Source organism: Equus caballus, chromosome 7, assembly GCF_041296265.1.
Source record: "Equus caballus isolate H_3958 breed thoroughbred chromosome 7, TB-T2T, whole genome shotgun sequence".
Classification (NCBI taxonomy): domain Eukaryota; kingdom Metazoa; phylum Chordata; class Mammalia; order Perissodactyla; family Equidae; genus Equus; species Equus caballus.
The window spans coordinates 18,483,613-18,503,422 of record NC_091690.1 but is presented as its reverse complement, the minus strand read 5'-3'; the positions used below and the strand labels follow the sequence as shown (position 1 = coordinate 18,503,422).

Sequence of the window (19,810 nt, the reverse complement as noted above, 5' to 3'; positions counted from 1 at the left end):
AAAATCAGGAGACAAGAGAATGAAAAGACAAGCCACACATTGGGAGAAAATATTTGCAAATCACGTATCTGATAAAGGACTCGTATCCAGAATATCAGAAGAATTCGTGAATAAGAAAACAAGCAACCAAAGAAAAAAATGGGCAAGATTTTGAACAGACACTTCACCAAAGATATATAAATGGCAAATAAGCACATGAAAGGATGCTCAACATCTTTAGTCATTAGGGAAATATAAATTAAAATCACAATGAGATACTACTAGACTGATTAAAATGGATAAAATTAAAAAGATTGATCATGTCAAGTGCTGGTGAGGCTGGAACTCTAATTTTACTGGTGGGAATGTAAAATGGTACAGCTACTTTGAAAGACCATTTGGTAGTTTCTTAAAAAATTAAACATGTAACTCCCATATGAGTCAGCCATTCCCACTCTCAGGTGTGTTTACCCAAGAGAAACAAAAACATGTGACCATAAAAAGTCTTGTATACAAAGGTTCACGGCAGTTTTATTTGTAATTGCCAAACACTGGAAGTTTTTTCACCTGTTGGTTAATAGGTAAATGGATAAACAAATTGTAGTATGATTCATACAATGGATTATTATTCAGCAATAAAAGGGAATGAACTATTGATATATGCTGCAACATGGATGAATCTCAAGATAATAATGCTGAGTGCAAGGAACCAGATAATATACTGTACACTGTGTGATCCCATTTATATAAAATTCTAGGAAAAGCAAATTAATCTATAGCAACAGAAAACAAATCAGTGGTTGGCTGGGAAATGGGGGAGGGGAGAGGAGGGCTGCAAGGGAGACAGGGATTACAAAGCAACGTGAGGAAACTTTCGGGTGATGGATACATTCATTATTAACTGTAGTGATGGTTTCATGGATGTACGCATATGTCGGTAGTACTAACCAAACTGTATACTTTAACATGTGCAGCTTATTCAGTATCAATTATATCCCAATAAAGTGTTTAAGAAAAAGACTGGGAAGGAAGAAAGCACAGACAGGGAACAGACACAACTCTTGAGGAGTTATACTATAAGGGAAAAGGGAGAAATAGAGCTGTGGCTGGAAATGGATTAGGGGGAGTTGTCAAGGTTTTGTTTTTAAGATGGGAGACATAAGAGCATGTTTGTTCACTGATGCAAATAACTCAGTAGAGAGGGAAAATTGCTAATACTGCAGAGAAAGGGGACAACTGCAGGAGTGACATCCTTGAGAGGGTCAGTGGAGATGGGATCCAGCACACATGCAGGGGGTTTGGCCTTAGGCAGGAGAGTGGATAGTTTCTCTCCAGAGACAGGAAGAATGGCAGAGAGCGCAGGCACAGATGCAGCAAGGTGGATAGATGTGGTGCACAAGTTTACAGAGGGTCTCCTGACTATATCTATTTTCTGAGTAAAATCAAAAGGTCATCAGCCAAGAGTGAAGAAGGGGAAGACGTTTTGGAGATTTAAGATGAGAGGAAAATGTGTGAAATAGTTGTTTTGCAGTAGGAGAGAGAATAAAACTACGAAAGCAGCACTGAAGGCCCCTACAGGATAAGGGTCATGAATTTTCTAGAGAGACCAGTCCACATGGTTGGACAGTTTTCTTCATTTGCATCCTGCAAAGGTGCTTGGGAAGTAGGCCCTGTTCCTTTAGACTTCACACCCATCAGAAGTCTTGCTGCCTTCAAAACAGCCCCTGTTCCCCTGCTGCCTTGGCTCTATCTCCGTGCCGTGCTTTATTTTTCTTCATAACATTTATCCCTACCTGGTCATGTTTTATATGCTGGTTTGCTTGTTGTCCATCCTTGCTGTGTGTCTAGCACTTAGAACAGTGCCTTCTAGGTACACAGAAGGTGTCGAAGGGACAAAATCTGAGGGCTTCTCCTCTTTTCCCCCCCGAAATTCCACATATTTATACCCTGTATCTCCGTGCCAATTTCTTCTGTTGGCCCCTTACACTTCTCTACCTTACTGTGTCCTGGCAGACTGTACAGATTACACCTATGGGCAGCTTGTTTTCTGGCTTTGGTTGGGGCCCTGGGGGCCACTGGCAGGAATCTCTAGAGAGGCTGGAGAGTGAGGTCGTAGAATTTATTCTTTTGGCTGGTTCCCTGTGTCACCTCAGGCTGGCTGCCCATGTCAATTGAAGGTCAAAGATCACATGTCTCTTCTGCTCCTCTCTTCCCTCATCCCTTCAGGATGAGGAGTGGTAACACTTCTATTACTAGCCTCCGTGAGACCACCCTTTGGGGTTTCCTTACGCCCTGCTCTGGCCTATATAAATAATCCTTTTATTAAATCCTCTTGGAATGATCCTAATTTGTGTGCACCATCTGTTTCGTGCTGGGACTCTGACAGAATCCCTATCTGTGAATAATGGTTTTAATAACTCTCTGAATTCCATTAGTGCCTTGCTACTCAAATGCGGCCACGGGCCAGCAGCATGCCATAACCTAGGAGCTTGTAAGAAATGCAGAATCTCAGGCCCCACCTCAGACCTGCCGAATCAGGATTAGCACTTTTAAAGATCCTCTGGTGCCTCCTATGCATGTTAAAGTCTAAGTAGCATGGCATTAGAGTAATCTGAGTTTTACTGAAGCTCTTTCTGTTACTAAAAACCCCAAAGACTCAGACTAGATCACGCAACAGGGTCTTACACCTCAGGCAGTAAAGGAGACAGACTTGTCAAGAAATCTAAGAATAGGACACAGGAGAAGGTGACAACTTCATGGAGATGGGGGTCAGTGTGGATCTCAGAGACCTCAACAAGGGGAGTCTGCAAGTCTGCTGCTCCAGCCTGGATCATTACTCTCCATGGATTTGCTTCATGCTGCATGACCAACTGGATCCCTCACCATTTACTCTCTTATCTATTGCCAGAGTACTTGTTCACTTAAACTTTGCCTAACTCCTAATCTGGCTCACTTTTGCCTATCATGTATTCCCTAGTCTCTCTCATAACCTTATTTTGCCCACTACCCAAATTTCAGTTTCTAAAGAGTAAGAACATTATTCGCCCAATTCATCCCTGTATGGGCAGAGCTTTTTGCACCAGCTTCTCTCACAGCTAATGGCTAGCCTTTGAGTTAAGTGTCAATTCCTGATTCAGCAGGCATCAGTAATACAGTATAAAACAAGTCTGCCCTGGGCTGTCTGATCAGCAGGGGCTGTGGAAGAAAATCACATTATGATTACATGTCTAGTTAAAATGGTCTTAAAAGATATGAAACAGGGTTTTCAGATCTTGGTTGCAGGCTCTTTCCTCTTTACCTACACCATTACCTCCCATCCTCGCTCCCTCCCCACACTTCCCAGGAATATCTGCATCCTCTGGCAGACTCTAACAGTCATGGAGATGACTTTTTATGTTCAGGGTATTTCAAATATTGTGTAACAAAATTAATTACATTTAATTAAATTTATCCATTTTTTATAGCCCCAAACAAACCTAAAATGCCATGTTAAGCTTATGAGATGGCAGTCCTCCAAAGGGTTCTGCTGCCGGGTATATCTGCTATCAGGGTCTTAGGCAGTTTTAGGGATCATTTTACATGAGTTGAGTCTGATGAATGGCCTCTCAGCCTCAGTTAACCATCAGGCAAAGATCAGTCGCCGGGTCCCAGGCCAAGCAACTACCTACATGTCCTCCCTACTTCCTGCACTCCAGGGACAGCTTCCTCCTCAGACAATAATCTTCTTTCTGCCTGCTTTCACAAAGCACTAAAATTATGAGTTTGCTTCTCTTTTTCCTCCACTATGTGGTAGCAGGGGAGGGAACTGTTTGTATTTCTCACAAGTACAGGGCCTGGAATATGGCAGGTGCTGAATTTATTAACATTTATTGATTGAAAGAATGCTCTTGTTCACTGGTTACGTGTTTCACTCACCTTGTGTACTAGTCAGGTTTTTCTGTGATAACTCCCTAAGTGTCAGCGGATTTCTTGCTCCACAAGTTTGAGAGGTGACTGTGGAGTTGCAGGTCTGTTTCACATCGTCTCTTCTCATGTCCAGACTGAAGCAGTGTCCTCTCTTTGGTCCCTGTTGGTCTCAAGGTGGAAGCGAGAGGACTGATGGACACATCAATGCATCTTAAAGCCTCTGCTTATAACCAGCACATAGTTACTTCCATCACATTCCAAGGGCTAAAGTAAGTCACAGGGTCAACATCATCAGCAATGTGGAAAAAATATGCTTCCCATAGAGAAGGAGGGGGCTGGAGGGAATATTTGCTGAACAGTAACATAATCTACCATGCATTGTTACTTGAGTTTTCTATCAACACTATTCTGATGTTTTAGTTAGTTTTCAAAATCAGCAAACTAAAATCTCCTACAGTGTAGTGTATATTAAAGGCAGGATACGTTTAGTACCAGAGACAGAATACACCTCAAAGTAGTTTACACCAAAAAGAAATTTACTGACCCATAACTAGGAAGTACAAGGACTGGATCTGGTTGAAGCAGGGCTTTCTCTCCATCTCTTCACTCTGCTCACCTTGATGTGTTGGCCTTATTCTCCCCAGCCTCTCAGAGGTGGCCTCCATTTGCTAGAAAAAATGGCTGCAAGACATTTGCAGAAGGCCTACAAGCTACTATATGCCAAGAGACCAGGTTTTAGATCACAAAGTCTTCAGATTCAGGACTTTTATAGATTTTATAAATGATAGCTAGCAAATCTGCAAATGTAAGTTAAATGGTATCTTTAAGAGGGCTAATTTAGGAATATGAAAAATTTACTGTTTCAGGAATTCGCCAAGCATTTTAATCTTAAGAACTTTCCCTTGACAGTGCTCTCAGATTACCGGACGTGTTGAAAACAGCAATTTTATAGGAAATATGTTTATTATTGATCATTTCAATTCAAAAATACTCATTCTTTCTCAGGGCTGGTCCATTATACTCAGTCTCTTTAGAGATATTAAATAATCAAAACTGTGAGCAATTTTGTTTAACAGTACATAGAAACTTCTGTAAGGTAAGCAACACAGTAATTTCTAACAATGAAACAAGGTCTCCAGAATTTGCCATTAAAACAAAGGAAGCATTTCCAATGACAAGATGTAGGGACCCATGGATAAAATCTAACACAGCACATGCTGGAAAATGGGATCAGGAAATTTTATGATCCACCCTCACTCTGAGTTTGCTCTTGGATGGTGCAAGCATATCCCGTGAAAGGGGCTTAGAGATATGATCACTTCTATCTGGAGAATGGGTCCTTTGGGCATGGGAGTCATGTTATCTAAGTTCCCCAAAACCAATCATTTTTTCAACTTCTTGTCCATACAATCATGACCAGAGATTTCAAGGAGAAGACAAGAGCAGGAAGTATCTAGCTTTGATTTTTTAGGAGATGTAACACCAGCTCTTCATCCTCTGCTAAAGACAGGCCTGTATCCAAAGGCTCTAAGGTTTCCCACTTGGCCTTCTTTCTGTTAGAACTTGTGGGTCGCATGTCTTCCACTTCACCGCTGTTCCTTTTCCTCATTCCCTGCATCTTCTTGGTATCACTGGTGGGAACAAATTTAATGATTTACTTTATAAACAAATAATTAAATTCATTATTATGAAACCAAACATTTATAATAGTACAAAATTACCGATAACAGTTGCTAAAGTGATATTATTATTAAGAGAGAAAGAAACATAACATCTTCAGGATATCTATATCATAAGTACCTTCCCATTAATGGATGGGGGGAGAGGGCCTATATGCACTGGGAACTGTGCAGAGTAGTTTGCACAGACTGTCTCATCCAATCCTCAGAATAATTCTAGGAAACTATGGCTATATTATCCACAATTTGAGGACAATGAGAGGCCCATAGTCTAGCTCCAGACTGGCTCCAATCTGTGCTTGTCCTGCCACATCAAATCATCTCTACTTAAAGTTAGGTTATCCTTTAGACAGCAGTCAGTGGGCTAACAGATATCAGGATACCAGGCACTGATTCTAATATCTGTTGCATTAAGTTGTGATATATAGATCATGAGTAAACTGGAACCTAAAATGTTAAATTAAAAATTACTTAAGACTTCATATAAATTTACCCCATTTAAAATATGTATCTAGAGGCCGGCCTGGTGGCACAGTAGTTAAGTTTGCACGTTCTCCTCCTCGGTGGCCAGGGGTTCACCGGTTCAGATCCTGGGTGCAGACATGGCACTGCTTGGCATGCCATGCTTTGGTAGGCGTTGCATGTATAAAGTAGAGGAAGATGAGCATGGCTGTTAGCTCAGGGCCAGTCTTCCTCAGCAAAAAGAGGAGGACTGGCAGTAGTTAGCTCAGGGCTAATCTTCCTCAAAAAAATAAATAAATAAAAATAAAATAAAATATGTATCTAAGACCCACTCATAGAGTCAAGAAAACATAAACATTATTGCTGTATTCTACACACACCTGAGGCACAGACCATAAAAATAAAGCTAATTTCAGAAGGTAGAGGAAATCACTAGATATATTAAAAATAGAAGAAAAAGGAAAACATCCTCAAAGCATTTTGAGATATCATCATCATGTTCAAAGATGATTCAATTATTGGATACAAGATTAAAACAAAATAAAAAACCCATGCAGTAGCAACCATATATTAAGGGCTTACTAAGGGTCCGGCACTGTGCTACATTCTTTACATAGATTACATCATTTATCTTCATGAAAGTCCTTGGTGTACAGAGCATTAGCCTCATTCTACAATGACAAGAGGTTAAATGACTGGACCCAGACTACACACATGGGATTCAAACCCAGATGTAAATAACTCTAAATTCAGCTCCACAGCCAGGCTATGGAAAGCAATTTGAGTTGACCTGCTTTAGTCAACATTTGGATGATACTAATGGAAGGAATTAGCTGTGGAAAGAGCATTGCTTTGGCATTGACACAGTCAGACCTTGGGCAATCTCCACTAACATTTCTAAGCCCTGGTTTCCTTACCTGTAAAGATGGGGATTATACAATTTACTTAGTAGAACTGTTGTAAGAATTAAATGAAATTATATAAGTGTAAGAACATAGTAGTGCTCAATGCATGTTAGTTTCTTTTCTGCCTATAAATGATTCCCTTTCAAATAAATACTTACATTAACATTATAAACAGCCAAAAAAAAAAAAAAGAGAGAGAGAGAAAATCATCACAGAAACATTTCAAGCAAATGATGCATTCCAAAGGAGAACAAATTGCTCAAGTTCCAATGGACTCTATTACTCCTTAAGACAGCTTGAAGATCAAAGTAATTCTGCCTATCTGGATATCCATTTTTGATCAGATTGAAGCAAAGCTGTAAATAATTTCCCCATTTACCACCTGGAAATGCCCAGTGCCCTGACTCAGCAGCCATTCTCTCTCACCATTTGGAGGAAAGACAAACCAGACAATACTATGAGGTTATTTAAACCCTCAAATAACTGCATTTTAAAAGGCCTGGAGAGAAGATCATGAAAGAGTTTCCTCTGATGGGAATTCAGTCAGCAAAGAAAGCAATTCTTAGTGGAAAGCTGCCTTTAAAAAAAGCATTGAGTCCAAATATGCCTGAGTATGTCTGGTCCTGTGCCAATTCCACTGGATTACAGTGCTATGATTTATTTGGTATAAGGTAATAATTATTTTTTCCTGCTTGTACTTCCAGTGCATCTCAGAGCAGCTCATCAGAAAAAACCTAAGTAGTGGGCTTTACTAATGTATCCTTTATTAATGTGCTCCTGCACATTATACTCCCTGTAGGAAATTAAGTTGGTTCAGCTAATAAAAGGAAGACGGGAAATTTATGTAGCCCAAATATTTTCACAATTAGCTGCTTTGTGGACCAATTCAAATTCTAGAAAGGTATTTTATACTATGTTCCATAGCAAATAAGTAGTAACTTATATAACAAATTAATTATTATTAAATAATATTATAGATATTCTATAGGTAATTACCCCAAAAGGGGGATAATGTAATCAATCTAGAAAACATTTAGTAAGCAGAAAACAAAATGTGGTCACAATCTGGTCTCTTAACTAATGCCTCTTCTGGGGCCGGCCTGGTGGGGCAGCAGTTAAGTGGGCATGTTCCGCTTTGGAGGCCTGGGGTTCACCGGTTTGGATCCTGGGTGCAGACATGGCACCACTTGGCATGCTGTGGTAGGCATCCCACATATAAAGTAGAGGAAGATGGGCATGGATGTTAGCTCAGGGCCAGTCTTCCTCGGCAAAAAGAAGAGGATTGGCAACAGTTACCTCAGGACTAACCTTCCTCAAAAAGAAAAAGAAAAAAGAAATGCCTCTTCCAAATGGTGTGGCACTAGAGAGTGATGTCAGCAACATGGCTGAATAAGACAGTCCTTGTTCATGTTACCTCACAACAATCTGGCATCCCTTAACAGACAAAAGTGCCTTTGTGGGAGCTGTGAGATCCAGCACTATATGCCAAGGGACTCAGGGGTCGTCTCGCCCAACTGTGCATCTGGTAATAGGCACAGAGACCTTGGACCTGGCAATGGCCCATGAACCAACTCCAGTCCCTCTTGGCCATGGGAGAACAATCATCCAGGGACGAGAAAGTTTTTGTGGAAGTCCAGGTTTCCAGTGGAGAAATTCCAGCATACCAATAGAGCAAAAAATATGAATTTGGATGTATTAGAGAGAATAAGAGGAACAGTCTGACTTTATTCACAGCCCCCAAGGCGGCATAGCTCAGGGCCAAGAGAGATGTTCCTTGCCTGTGATTTCTCCCATGGAGGAAAGTGAGAAGATGTGAGTGAGCACCCAGCTCCCCTAGCTATGTGGAACGCTGCCAAAGAGGCCAATTTCTCTTACTGCATCTCCCCCCTCCCACCCTGCTCACAGAGTACTAAATCATGAGCTGCATAACTGGGGGTCAGGAAGAGACGGGGGAGCGGCAGACAGAACTCTCTGAGGGAATTAAAAGGATGCAGATCCTACTAACTGCATCACAGACACCAAAAGGAGCCTGCCCATAAACCGCTGGGGACGCCTTGCCTGTGAATCCTTCCAATTAGTCGACAGGCATCATCAGCACTCCACGTGCCTCACCCATACACACCCTGGTCAGCTCCCTGTGCAGGCTACAGAGAGGGGTGGTGAGAGGGAGCTTAGGCAGATGGCTAGTGAGCATATGCAGAGAGCCAACCTCAATCTTCAGGCCAGGGAGAGACCACAAACTTCAGCTTTAGTGTCACCCTTGGGAAAACAAAGGGAAGCTGTCAGGACTTGATCTGGTGTGTTGCAGAATTGAGAGAAGGCATACAAGCTTAAGAATTCTGCCACAAGAGGGAGCAAAAAGTGTGGAGCAGGCATATCCACAGAAGGTCAAATAAAGCCTCAGAATCCCTAGCAGAACTGACAGGAGATATTTCTTTCCTGAAGGCAGTTAGGAAAGACTGGAGGAGGTGACTCCTACTGCAAATGCAAAAATAGCAATTGAAAACTTCAATGAAAATGGAAAATCAAGGAAACATGACACCACCAAAGTATCACAATAATCTTCCAGTAACCAATTCCACAGACAAAGAGATCTGTAATTTAATCCAATATGGAATTCAAAATAACTGTTTTAAAGAAGCTCAATGAGTTAACATGAAAAAACAGAAAGAAAATTCAGTGACATCAGAAAAACAATCAGTGAACAAAATGAGAAGTTTAACAAAGAGACAGATCACAAAAAAGAACTAAGAAATTCTGAGGCTGAAAAATACAATGAATGAAATGAAAACTGCGAAAGAGAGCAGCAACATCAGAATGGATCAAGCAGAAGAAAGAATTTGTGAGTTAGAAGATAGGAACTTTGAAATTATCTGTCAGAGAACAATAAAAAAAGAGTGAAGAAAGCCTATAGGATCTATGGCATATCCTCAAAGAATTAATTTGTGAATTATTGAAGTCCCAGAAGAAGGAGAGAAGGTGAAAGGGGCAGAAAGATTATTTAAAGAAATAATAGGTGAGAACTCAAATCTGGTGAGAGATTTATATATCCAAGTTCATGAAGCTCAAAGGTCCCCAAACAAATTTAACTTAAAGAGATCTTCTCCAAGACACAATAAAACTGTCAAAAATAATGACACAGCCAGAATCTTAAAAACAGCAAGAGAAAAGCAGCTTGTAACATACAAGGGAACCCCCATAAGTCTATCAGTGGATTTCTCAACAGAAAACTTGCAGTCCAGGAGAGAGTGAGATGATCTATTCCAAACAGTAAAAGGGGGGAAAAAACCCTGCCAATCAAGAGTACTTTACCTGGCAAAGTTGTCCTTTAGAAATGAAGAGGAGATAAAGACTAACCCAGACAACCAAAAGCTGGGGTTGTTCATAACCACTAGACCTGCCTTACAAGAAATGCTGAAAGGAGTTCAAGGTAAAAATGAAAGGATGCTAATTAGTAACATGAAAATATATGAAAATATCCACTTTCATATAAAGTATAGTCAAATTCTGAATATTCTAATATTTTAATATGGTGATGTGTTCACCACTTAACTCTAGTATAGAGGTTAAAGGACAAGGGCGTTAAAAATAACTCTAGGTATTAAAATGGCAGAGATTTTGTACGCAATCAAAGTTAAGTTGTTATTAGCATAAAACAGACTGTTACATCTACAAGATATTTTATGTAATCCTTATGGTAACCACAAAGCAAAAACCTACAATAGATCCGCAAAAGATAAGGGAATCAAAGCACACCACTACAGAAAATCATTGATTCACAAAGAAAGGCAGCAAGAGAGGAAGAAAGAAACACGAGAACTATGAAACAGCCAGAAAACAATAAGATGGTATTAGTAGTCCTTATCTATAAATAATTAAATTAAATGGATTAAATTCTCCAATCAAAAGGGATGGAGTGGATGAATGGATAAAAACATGGATAAAAAGAACAAGACCTAACTATACACTGCCTATAAGAGATTCATTTCAGTTTTAAGGACACACATAGGCTCAAAATGAAGGTTGGCAAAGATATTCCACGCAAGTGGAAATCAAGAGAGAACAGAGGTAGCTAAACTTATAGTAGACAAAATAGACTTCAAGTCAAAAACAGTAATAAGACACACAGTAGAGCATTATATAATGAAAAAGGGGTCAATTCATTAAGAGCATATAACAATCATAAACACAGACTCAACATTGGAACACTACAATATATTAAGCAAATACTAACAGATCTGAAGGGAGAAACAAACAATAATACAATAATAGTAGGGGACTTTAATACCCTGCTTTCAACAATGGCTAGATAATACAGACAGATAATCAATAAAAAAAAAATGTTGGATCTGAACTATACTTTAGACCAAATGGAGCTACCACATATATACGGAACACTCCACTCGAAAGCAGCAGAATAAACATTCTTCTCAAGCACACATGGAACATTCTTCAGGATAGATCATATGATAGATCACATAATGAGTGTTAGCAAATTTAAGAATACTGAAATCATACCAAGTATCTTTTCCAACCACAATGGTATGAAACTAGAAATCAATAACAGGAAGAAATGGGAAAATGCACAAATATGTGGAAATTAACACAATACTGAACAACTAATGGGTTCAAGATGAAATCAAAAGAGAAATCAAAAAATATCTCGAGGGGCCAGCCCAGTGGCATAGTGGTTACGTTCGTGCTCTCTGCTTTGGCAGCCCAGGGTTCGCAGGTTCAGATTCCGGTGCAGACCTACACATTGCTTATCAAGCTATGCTATGGTAGCATCCCACAGAGAAAATAGAGGAAGATTGGCACAGATGTTAGCTCGGTGATAATCTTCCTCAAGCAAAAAGGAAGACTGGTAAAAGATGTTAGTTATCTAAAAAGATCTCAAAATAAATCACCTCACTTTATACCTCAAGGAACAAGAAAAGAACAAACTAAGTCCAAAGTTAGCAGAAGGAAGGAAATGACAAAGATCAGAGTAGAAATAAATGAAATAGAGACCAGAAAAGATCAATGAAACTCAAACTAGTTTTTCAAAAAGATAAAGCTGACAAAACTTTAGCTAGACTAGGAAAAAAAAGAGAGAAGACTCAAAATAAAAAACTAAAGAGCAAACATTACAACTGATACCACACAAATACAAAGGGCTGTGAGACTACTGTGAACAATTATATGCCAACAAATTAGATAAACTAGAAGAAATGGATAAATTCCTAGAAACATACAACCTGCCGAGACTGAACCATGAAGGAATAGAAAAGTCTGAAGACCCCATAATGAATGAGGAGACTGAATCAGTAATCACAACCTCCCAACAACAAAAAGCCCAGGACCAGACAGCCTCATTGGTGAATTCTACCAAACATTTAGAGAAGGAATAATACTAATCCTTCTCAAACTCTTTCAAAAAAGAGGAAGGAACATTTCCACACTCATTTTACAAGGCCAGCATTACCTTGATACCAAAGACAGCGAAGGATATTAAAAGGAAAAAAAACTATAAGTCAATATCCCTCATGAATACAGATGCAAAAATTCTGAACATAATATTAGCAAACTGAATTCAACAGTACATTAAAAGGATTATACACCATGATCAAGTGGGATTTATCCTGGGGATGCAAGGATGGTTCAATATACCCCACCCCCCCAATAAAGGTGATTCACCACATTAATAAAATAAAAGTTAAAAATCACAATCATGTCAATAGATGCAGAAAAAGCATTTGATAAAATTCAACATCAATTCATGATAAAAACTCTGAATAAATCAGGTATAGAAGGAAAGTATCTCACCATAATACTCTATATGACAAGCCCACAGCTAACATCATACTCACTGGTGAAAAGCTGAAAGCTTTTCCTCTAAGATCAGGAATAAGACAAGGATACCCACTCTCACCACTCCTATTCAACATAGCACTGGATGTTCCAGCCAGGGAATTAGGCAAAAAAACGAAATGAAAGACATCCAAATCAGAAAGGAGGAAGTAAAATTGTCATTGTTTGCAAATGATATGATCTTATGATACACAAAATCCTCAAGACTCCAACAAAATCTTTTAGAACTAATCAATGAATTCAGTAAAGTTGCAGGATACATAAATTAGTAGTGTTTCTATATACTACCAGTGAATTATCTGAAAAAGAAATAAAGAAAAGTATCCCATTCACAATAGCATCAAAAACAATAAAACACTTAGGAATAAATTTAGCCAAGGAGGTGAAATGTCTGTACACTGAAAACTATAAGCCTTTGATGAAAGAAATTGAAGAAGACACAAATAAATGGAAAGATACCCAGTGTTCATGGAACAGAAGGCTTAATATTGTTAAAATGTCCATACTTCCCAAAGTCATCTATAGATTCAATGCAATCTCTATCAAAATCCCAAAGACATTTTTCACAGAAATATAAAAAACAATCCTAAAATTTGTGTGAAATCACAAAAGACCCCAAAATAGCCAAAGCAATCCTGAGAAAGAACAAAGCTGGAGGCGTCACACTTCCTGATTTCAAACTACATTATAAAGCTACAGTAATCACAACAGTATTGTGATAGCATGAAAACAGACACACAGACCAATGAAACAGAACTGAGAGTCCAGAAATAAACCCTTGCATATGGGAGCCAAGAATACTCAAACAGAGAAAAGACCATCTCTTCAACAAATGGTACTGGAAAAACTAGATAATCACATGCAGAAGAAAGACTGGACTCCTATCTTACACCACTCACAAAATGAACTTGAAATGGATTAAAGGCTTAAACATAAAACCTACAACCATAAAACCCCTAGAAGAAAATGTAAGGATAAAGCTCCTTGACATGTGTGTTCCAATGATCTTTTGGATATGACACCATTGTTTTGTTTTTTGCACAAGCAACAAAAGCAAAAATAAATAACTGGGACTACATCAAACTAAAAAGCTCTGCACATAAAAGAAGCAATCAACAAACTGAAAAGGCAACCTACAGAATGGAAGAAAACATTTGTAACCCACGTATCTGATAAGAGGTTAATATCCAAAATATATAAGGAACTCAGGCAACTCAATAGCAAAAAAACCCCCAAACAATCTAATTAAAAAATGGGCGTAAGAACAGAATAGACATTTTTCCAAAGACATGCAGATGGCCAACAGGTATATGAAAAAATGCTAAGCATCAGGGAAATGCAAATCAAAAACCACAATGAAATATCACCTCACATCTGTTAGAATGGCTTTTGACAAAAAGATAGGAGATAACAAATGCTGGTAAGGATGTGGAGAAAAGAGAACCCTTGTAAACTGCTGGTGGAATTATAAATTGGCATAGCCACTATGGAAAACAATATTGTGGTTTCTCAAAAAATTAAAAATAGGACTATCATACGATCCAGCAATCCCACTTCTGGGTATACATCCAAAGGAAATGAGATCATGATCTTGAAGAGATGTCTGGACTCCCATGTTCATTGCAGCATTATTCACAAAAGCCAAGATATGGAAACAACCTAAGAGTCCATCAGTGGATAAATGGATAAAGAAGAGGTGCTACACACACACACACACACACACACACACACACACGTATATTATTCAGCCATGAGAAAAAAGGAAACCTTGCCATTATGACAAAATGGATGGACTGTACTCTGAGGGCACTACACTAAGTGAAATAAGTCAAACAGAGAAAGACAAACACAGTATATCACCTATATGCGGAATCTAAAAAAACCAAACTTGAAGAAACAGAGAGTAGAATGGTGGTTACCAAGGGCTAGGGGGTGGAGGAAATGCGGAGATATAGATCAAAGGGTACAAACTCCCAGTTATAAGATGAATAAGTTCTGGGGATCCAGTGTATAGCGTGATGATTATAGTTAACAGCACTGTTAGATACTTGAAGGCTGCTAAGACAGTAGATCTAACTGTTCTCACCACATACACACACAAATGGTATGTGATGGTATTAGCTAACAGTAGGATGGCAATCATTTCAAGTATACTGTACTTTAAAATCTAAAAACAGTTTTCTTCAAACTATAAAAATTATTCTAGAATGACAAAAATATAAAACACAGACAACACAAAATGCTGGCAAAGATGTGGAGCAACAGGAACTCTCATTGATTACTAGCAAGGAATTGAAAATTTATGTCCACACAAAAACATGCACATGAATGTTTACAGCAGCTATATTAATAATTTAGCTAAATATTCATAATTCATAATTATAATTCATAATTATAGCTAAATATTCATAATTGCTAAAACTAGGAATTAACCAAGAAGTCTTTCAACAGGTGAACAGATAAACAAACTGTAGCACATCTATATAATGCAATATTACTCAGTGATAAAAAGAAATGAACTATCAGGCCCTGAAAAGACATGAAAGAACTTTGAAAGCATATTGCTAAGTGAAAGAAATCAATCTGAAAGGACTACACACTGTATGCTTTCAACTATATGGCATTCTAGAAGAGGCAACACTATGGATATAGTAAAAAGACCAGTGGTTTCCAGGGGCTGGGAGGCAGGGAGAGAAAAAGGAGAAAGGGATGAATAGGCAGAGGACAGGGAATTTTTAGGGCAGTGAAAATACTCTGTATGATACTATAGTGGTAGATATACGCCATTATATATTTGTCAAAATCCACAGAACGTACAACAGAGTAAACACTAATATAAACTACGGACTTTGGGTGATAACGATGTGTCAACATAGGTCCATCAATGATAACAAATGTACCACTTTGGTGCAGGATGCTGACAATAGAAAAGACTGTGTATGGGCGGGGGGTAGTATATGGAAACTCGACTTTTTGTTCAATTTTTATCATAAAAATGGAAATTGCTAAAAAAAATAGTCTATTAATAAAAAATTCAAATAGTTCAAAAGAATTCATATGCCATCAACACATAAATTATTAAGCATAAAATACATTAGAGTTTTCTCCTCATCCCCAAAGAACTACATGTTGCTTTAATTCATAAAAATCCTGAATTACTTTCCAGTCTTCAATTGCAGCCCTCAGATCATCTCAAGTTCACTCACTTATTCTGATGAACTCCATGCTGCCATACTCCTTTCTAATGAGTTGCCACTTTGTGGACTAGAATAGCAGCTGTTTCTTATCTTGATCACCTTCCATGAAGTCAAATAGCATTACAGTCAGATAGACACATAGCTAAAGGATGATGGGATGAAAAAGAGGCAAGGAATCTCCTCCGGCAGGAATGTACATAATTGTATAGTTATAATTATGCTATTAGGGTATATATTTAAATTTTAATAATTGCCCAAGCAATTCATGGTTAGAACATTAGGATGAATTATTCCCTCTTTACTTAAAGAAAAACCTTTTAATAATGCTTCAGGTCTCAGCTCAGAGAGATTTTTTCTAACCACCTCACATACAGTGAACTCTCCCGATTCCTCTCTCATTATTCTACAGTTATCACTTTCATGGCCCTCCATCACCATCTCTTTTCTATTTTTTGTTTACTTCTTAATAGTCTGTCTCCCTCACTTGAGTGTAAGCTTTGTGAGGACTGGGATCTAGTCTCTCTTATTTATTGCTGTATGCCAGGCACATAGTAAACTTTCAGTTTATTGCATGCCTGGATAATGGGAATGTCAAAGGAGAACAGATAGGTAAGGGCATTTCTCACACTCTAATTTGGTAAAATGGACACTCTATCCACATGTAGAATTGGAGCGAGTCTATCCATGTGTAGAATAGGATATGTTACATGAAATTACTTTCACTGTATCATTCATCATTTCAACCTAGTCTGTAGTATATTTTTGCAGACTGTTTTGAACAGAGAGGCTGCCACATTGTAAATCTGGGGACTGAAGGAATGATTTTGATGTGGAAGAAAACAGAAAGCAGGATCAGAGGACATTAAATTCTATTCTTGTGAAGGTATATACTCAACTCCCACAGCTTTGATTTTTTTTTTTTTTTTTGGCTAAGGAAGATTCCCCCTGAATTAACATCTGTTACCAATCTTCCTCTTTTGTTCTTTTTGATGCGAGCCGCTGCCACAGCATGGCCCTGCTAACAGACGAGTGGTGTAGGTCCACACCCAGGATCTGAACTCAGGACACCAAGGCAGAGCACACAGGATTTAACCACTAGGCCACCAGGGCTAGCCTTATAGTTTTGCTTTTAGTAATTAAAATTACCATATACTTATGACCCTACTATGCATCATACTCTGTTTTCTTTTTTCACCCTCATTAGGTCTTCACAATAACCTTGCAAAGCAAGAATTATCTTCATTTGACTGATGAGAAAACTCAGAGTCAAAGAGAGTAAGTAACTTGCTCATGGTCCACAACATGTAGAAGAAAGTAAGATTCAAACTCAGGTCTGTCTATCTGACTCCAAAAGCTATTTTCCCACAGGGCCAAGTAGCCTGCCTTTGTTCTAATACAGACTTAATTTCACAAAATTCCTATTTCTCTGCATGTTACAAAGTTTACGATAATATGGCACGTAGATCAATATTCCCAAACTATATGCAGTGGTGCATGTGGGCAAGGCATTCAGTCTCTTGGTTCACAGACCTTCATACAATTCAACTTATACCTGCTTGAGCAACTATTTTTGTAATACAGATGCTTCTGAGACCATCCAGCGAGAAGCACAGCTTAAATTCCTATATATCGATACAGAAAGGCAAAGGAGAGAGACTGATCCACTGACATAATATTTTCCCATGTAGGAGAAACCAGTAGGTCTTATTCCACTTCATTTACTTTAATTCTTTCTCTGACCCTTAGGAAGCTTTAGCCAACAGACTTACAGATGTGGAAAGGGATGGGACAAATGATACATTACAAGAAGAAGAAGAACGTAATCATTACTATCTGCCATGAAGAGGAAGATAGCTCATTGTTAAACAGCATACTTTAAACAATTGATCTGTGAATTAACTCCATAAAAAGAGGACAGAATGTCCTCTGTAAACTAGAAACCACATTCCCTGGGCTACAAGGACGCTGCAGCTAGAACCAATACTCCAAGCCTCAAGAACATTCCAAGTGCTGTCTGATATGATTACAGCCAAGGCACTATAGAAGAAAAAGATCTGCTGGGAAAACCTGTCAACTTCTTCCCTGATGTATGCAGGACTTTACAGAAATAATGCAGTGGTGTGAGCACTGAAATTCCAAGCGTGCTGGGGCAAGCAGTTGTAATAAGTAAGTTATAAAATGGCAACCAAAGTCACTGGGGATTCAGAAGCCCGACACTGGAAAACGAGACCGTGCAGACAGAAAGTGTTATGATGCCTCGTCTTAGAGCCCCTAACTTCTGTAGCAGTTGGGTTTATTCATGTACAACGAAGGGTGTGCAAGTTTTGTGTTACATCATAAAATGGAGGATCAACATCACTATACAAGCCTATTCAGAAACCTAACAAAAGCCGGGGCAGGGGGCTGCTGGAAGAAAGCATACTCCCTTTATTATAGTTTCTGTACAATTTTTCAACCTCTTGCTTTTTTTTCTTTTCGAATGCAAAGAACAGAAATCAGGTGAAATTGCCGACTGATCTAGCTGCAAGCAAGCTAAGGACTGGGAGAGAACAGTGAATATCCTCACACAGAAACCCTTGGGTATTCTTTTACAACATGCTGCCAAATTGTGTGTGGAAAGCTACCTTTAGTTCAGCAACTGAATGTCCAGTTTATACTCCTATTTGTATAAAACTCTTTCTTGCATTTATATCAATAAATGTGGCTTATATTTTTTCCTCAAGAATTTTAAGCTAATAATAAATGAGCCTGGGAGCATTAAGAAAAACTGTCGGAAATCTTTATCTCTATCCTTAAGTACTGGCACTCTGGTCTTGTGCCAGAAACTTTTCCCCTTACCATAAACTTTAATTTACAAGGCGATGGCAACAGTCCTAATGAAGATTAATTACTGCAGTACATTCCATAAAATCTGCCCAGCTTCCTTCTGATGGTGAAGGCTACCACATACAGAAATGAAACTGAAAATGTTACCACATCCCTTGTGAAAACAAGTTAGTCAAAGGAAAGACTGATGGGCTCAGAGTTCATTACAAACATAACTGCAAGAGCAGAAAAGAAGACGTTCTCTTAGATCAGAATTCTAATAATCAGAAACAGTCGGGGATGGTGAGAAGTAACAGAAGGTAGAAGACTGCACATCACATCACTAATCCATGTATATGTTTCCTTCTGCAAAATGCACACACATCATTTTGGACTGGCAAAAAGTTTTGGCCTTCCGATCTCTACTTTTTGGTTCATAAACCCACTTGAGAATCTGATGAAAAACTCTGAACTCCTTTTCCAGATAAATGCATGGGAGTGTCTATGCTGCATGCACACCCACACCACTATTTTGCCAACAATTTCAAGATACTATAGATTCCCGTAAAGCTCACCCATAGAGTCCAAGTTAAGAATCCCTGCTTTGCAGCAATTTAGAAGATGTAATTATTTCCCTTCTAGATTAAAAAAAATTTAAACACCCACAGAAGTTGGGTTTATATTATTCCTTTTTCTTACTACTAATCTGTACGTAGAACATTTTGTGCTCCCCAGAAGCACATCAGCCTCTCTCTTCAAACTACTTTTACTGATTAGTTTTCAATATTCAAGATCATCACCTATCCAAGCATCTCCTCAATGTTGCAGCTATCTGGCAAAATTAAGTTTTACAGTTTCAGTCTTACTCTTCATTAGTCCTTCAAAAGATTTCAAGAGAGAAAATCCAACCTTTAACAAAGTTTCCCATTGAAGAATTACTTAAATGGTGGAAACAAAATCAAACAACAAAAACCAAAAACCTAAACATGGGTACAACCTAAAATTCTAAGAATAAGGAAATTATGGT

The 19,810-nt window shown here is 38.6% G+C and overlaps 1 protein-coding gene across 2 annotated transcripts in view; it reads right to left on the bottom strand.

Moving 5' to 3' along the window:
* Positions 1 to 4,829: 4,829 nt before the first annotated feature.
* The window catches only part of DDX10 (DEAD-box helicase 10), a 275,119-nt gene continuing 260,138 nt past the window's right edge, over positions 4,830 to 19,810 (bottom strand). For both annotated transcript variants that reach the window (XM_070273597.1, XM_001499568.6), the window contains one exon: positions 4,830 to 5,516. Coding sequence is in view for 1 of the 2 variants with exons in the window: in XM_001499568.6 (XP_001499618.2) it covers positions 5,339 to 5,516 (178 nt within the window). In the remaining variant the exon portion in view is untranslated. The remainder of the gene's footprint in view (positions 5,517 to 19,810) is intronic.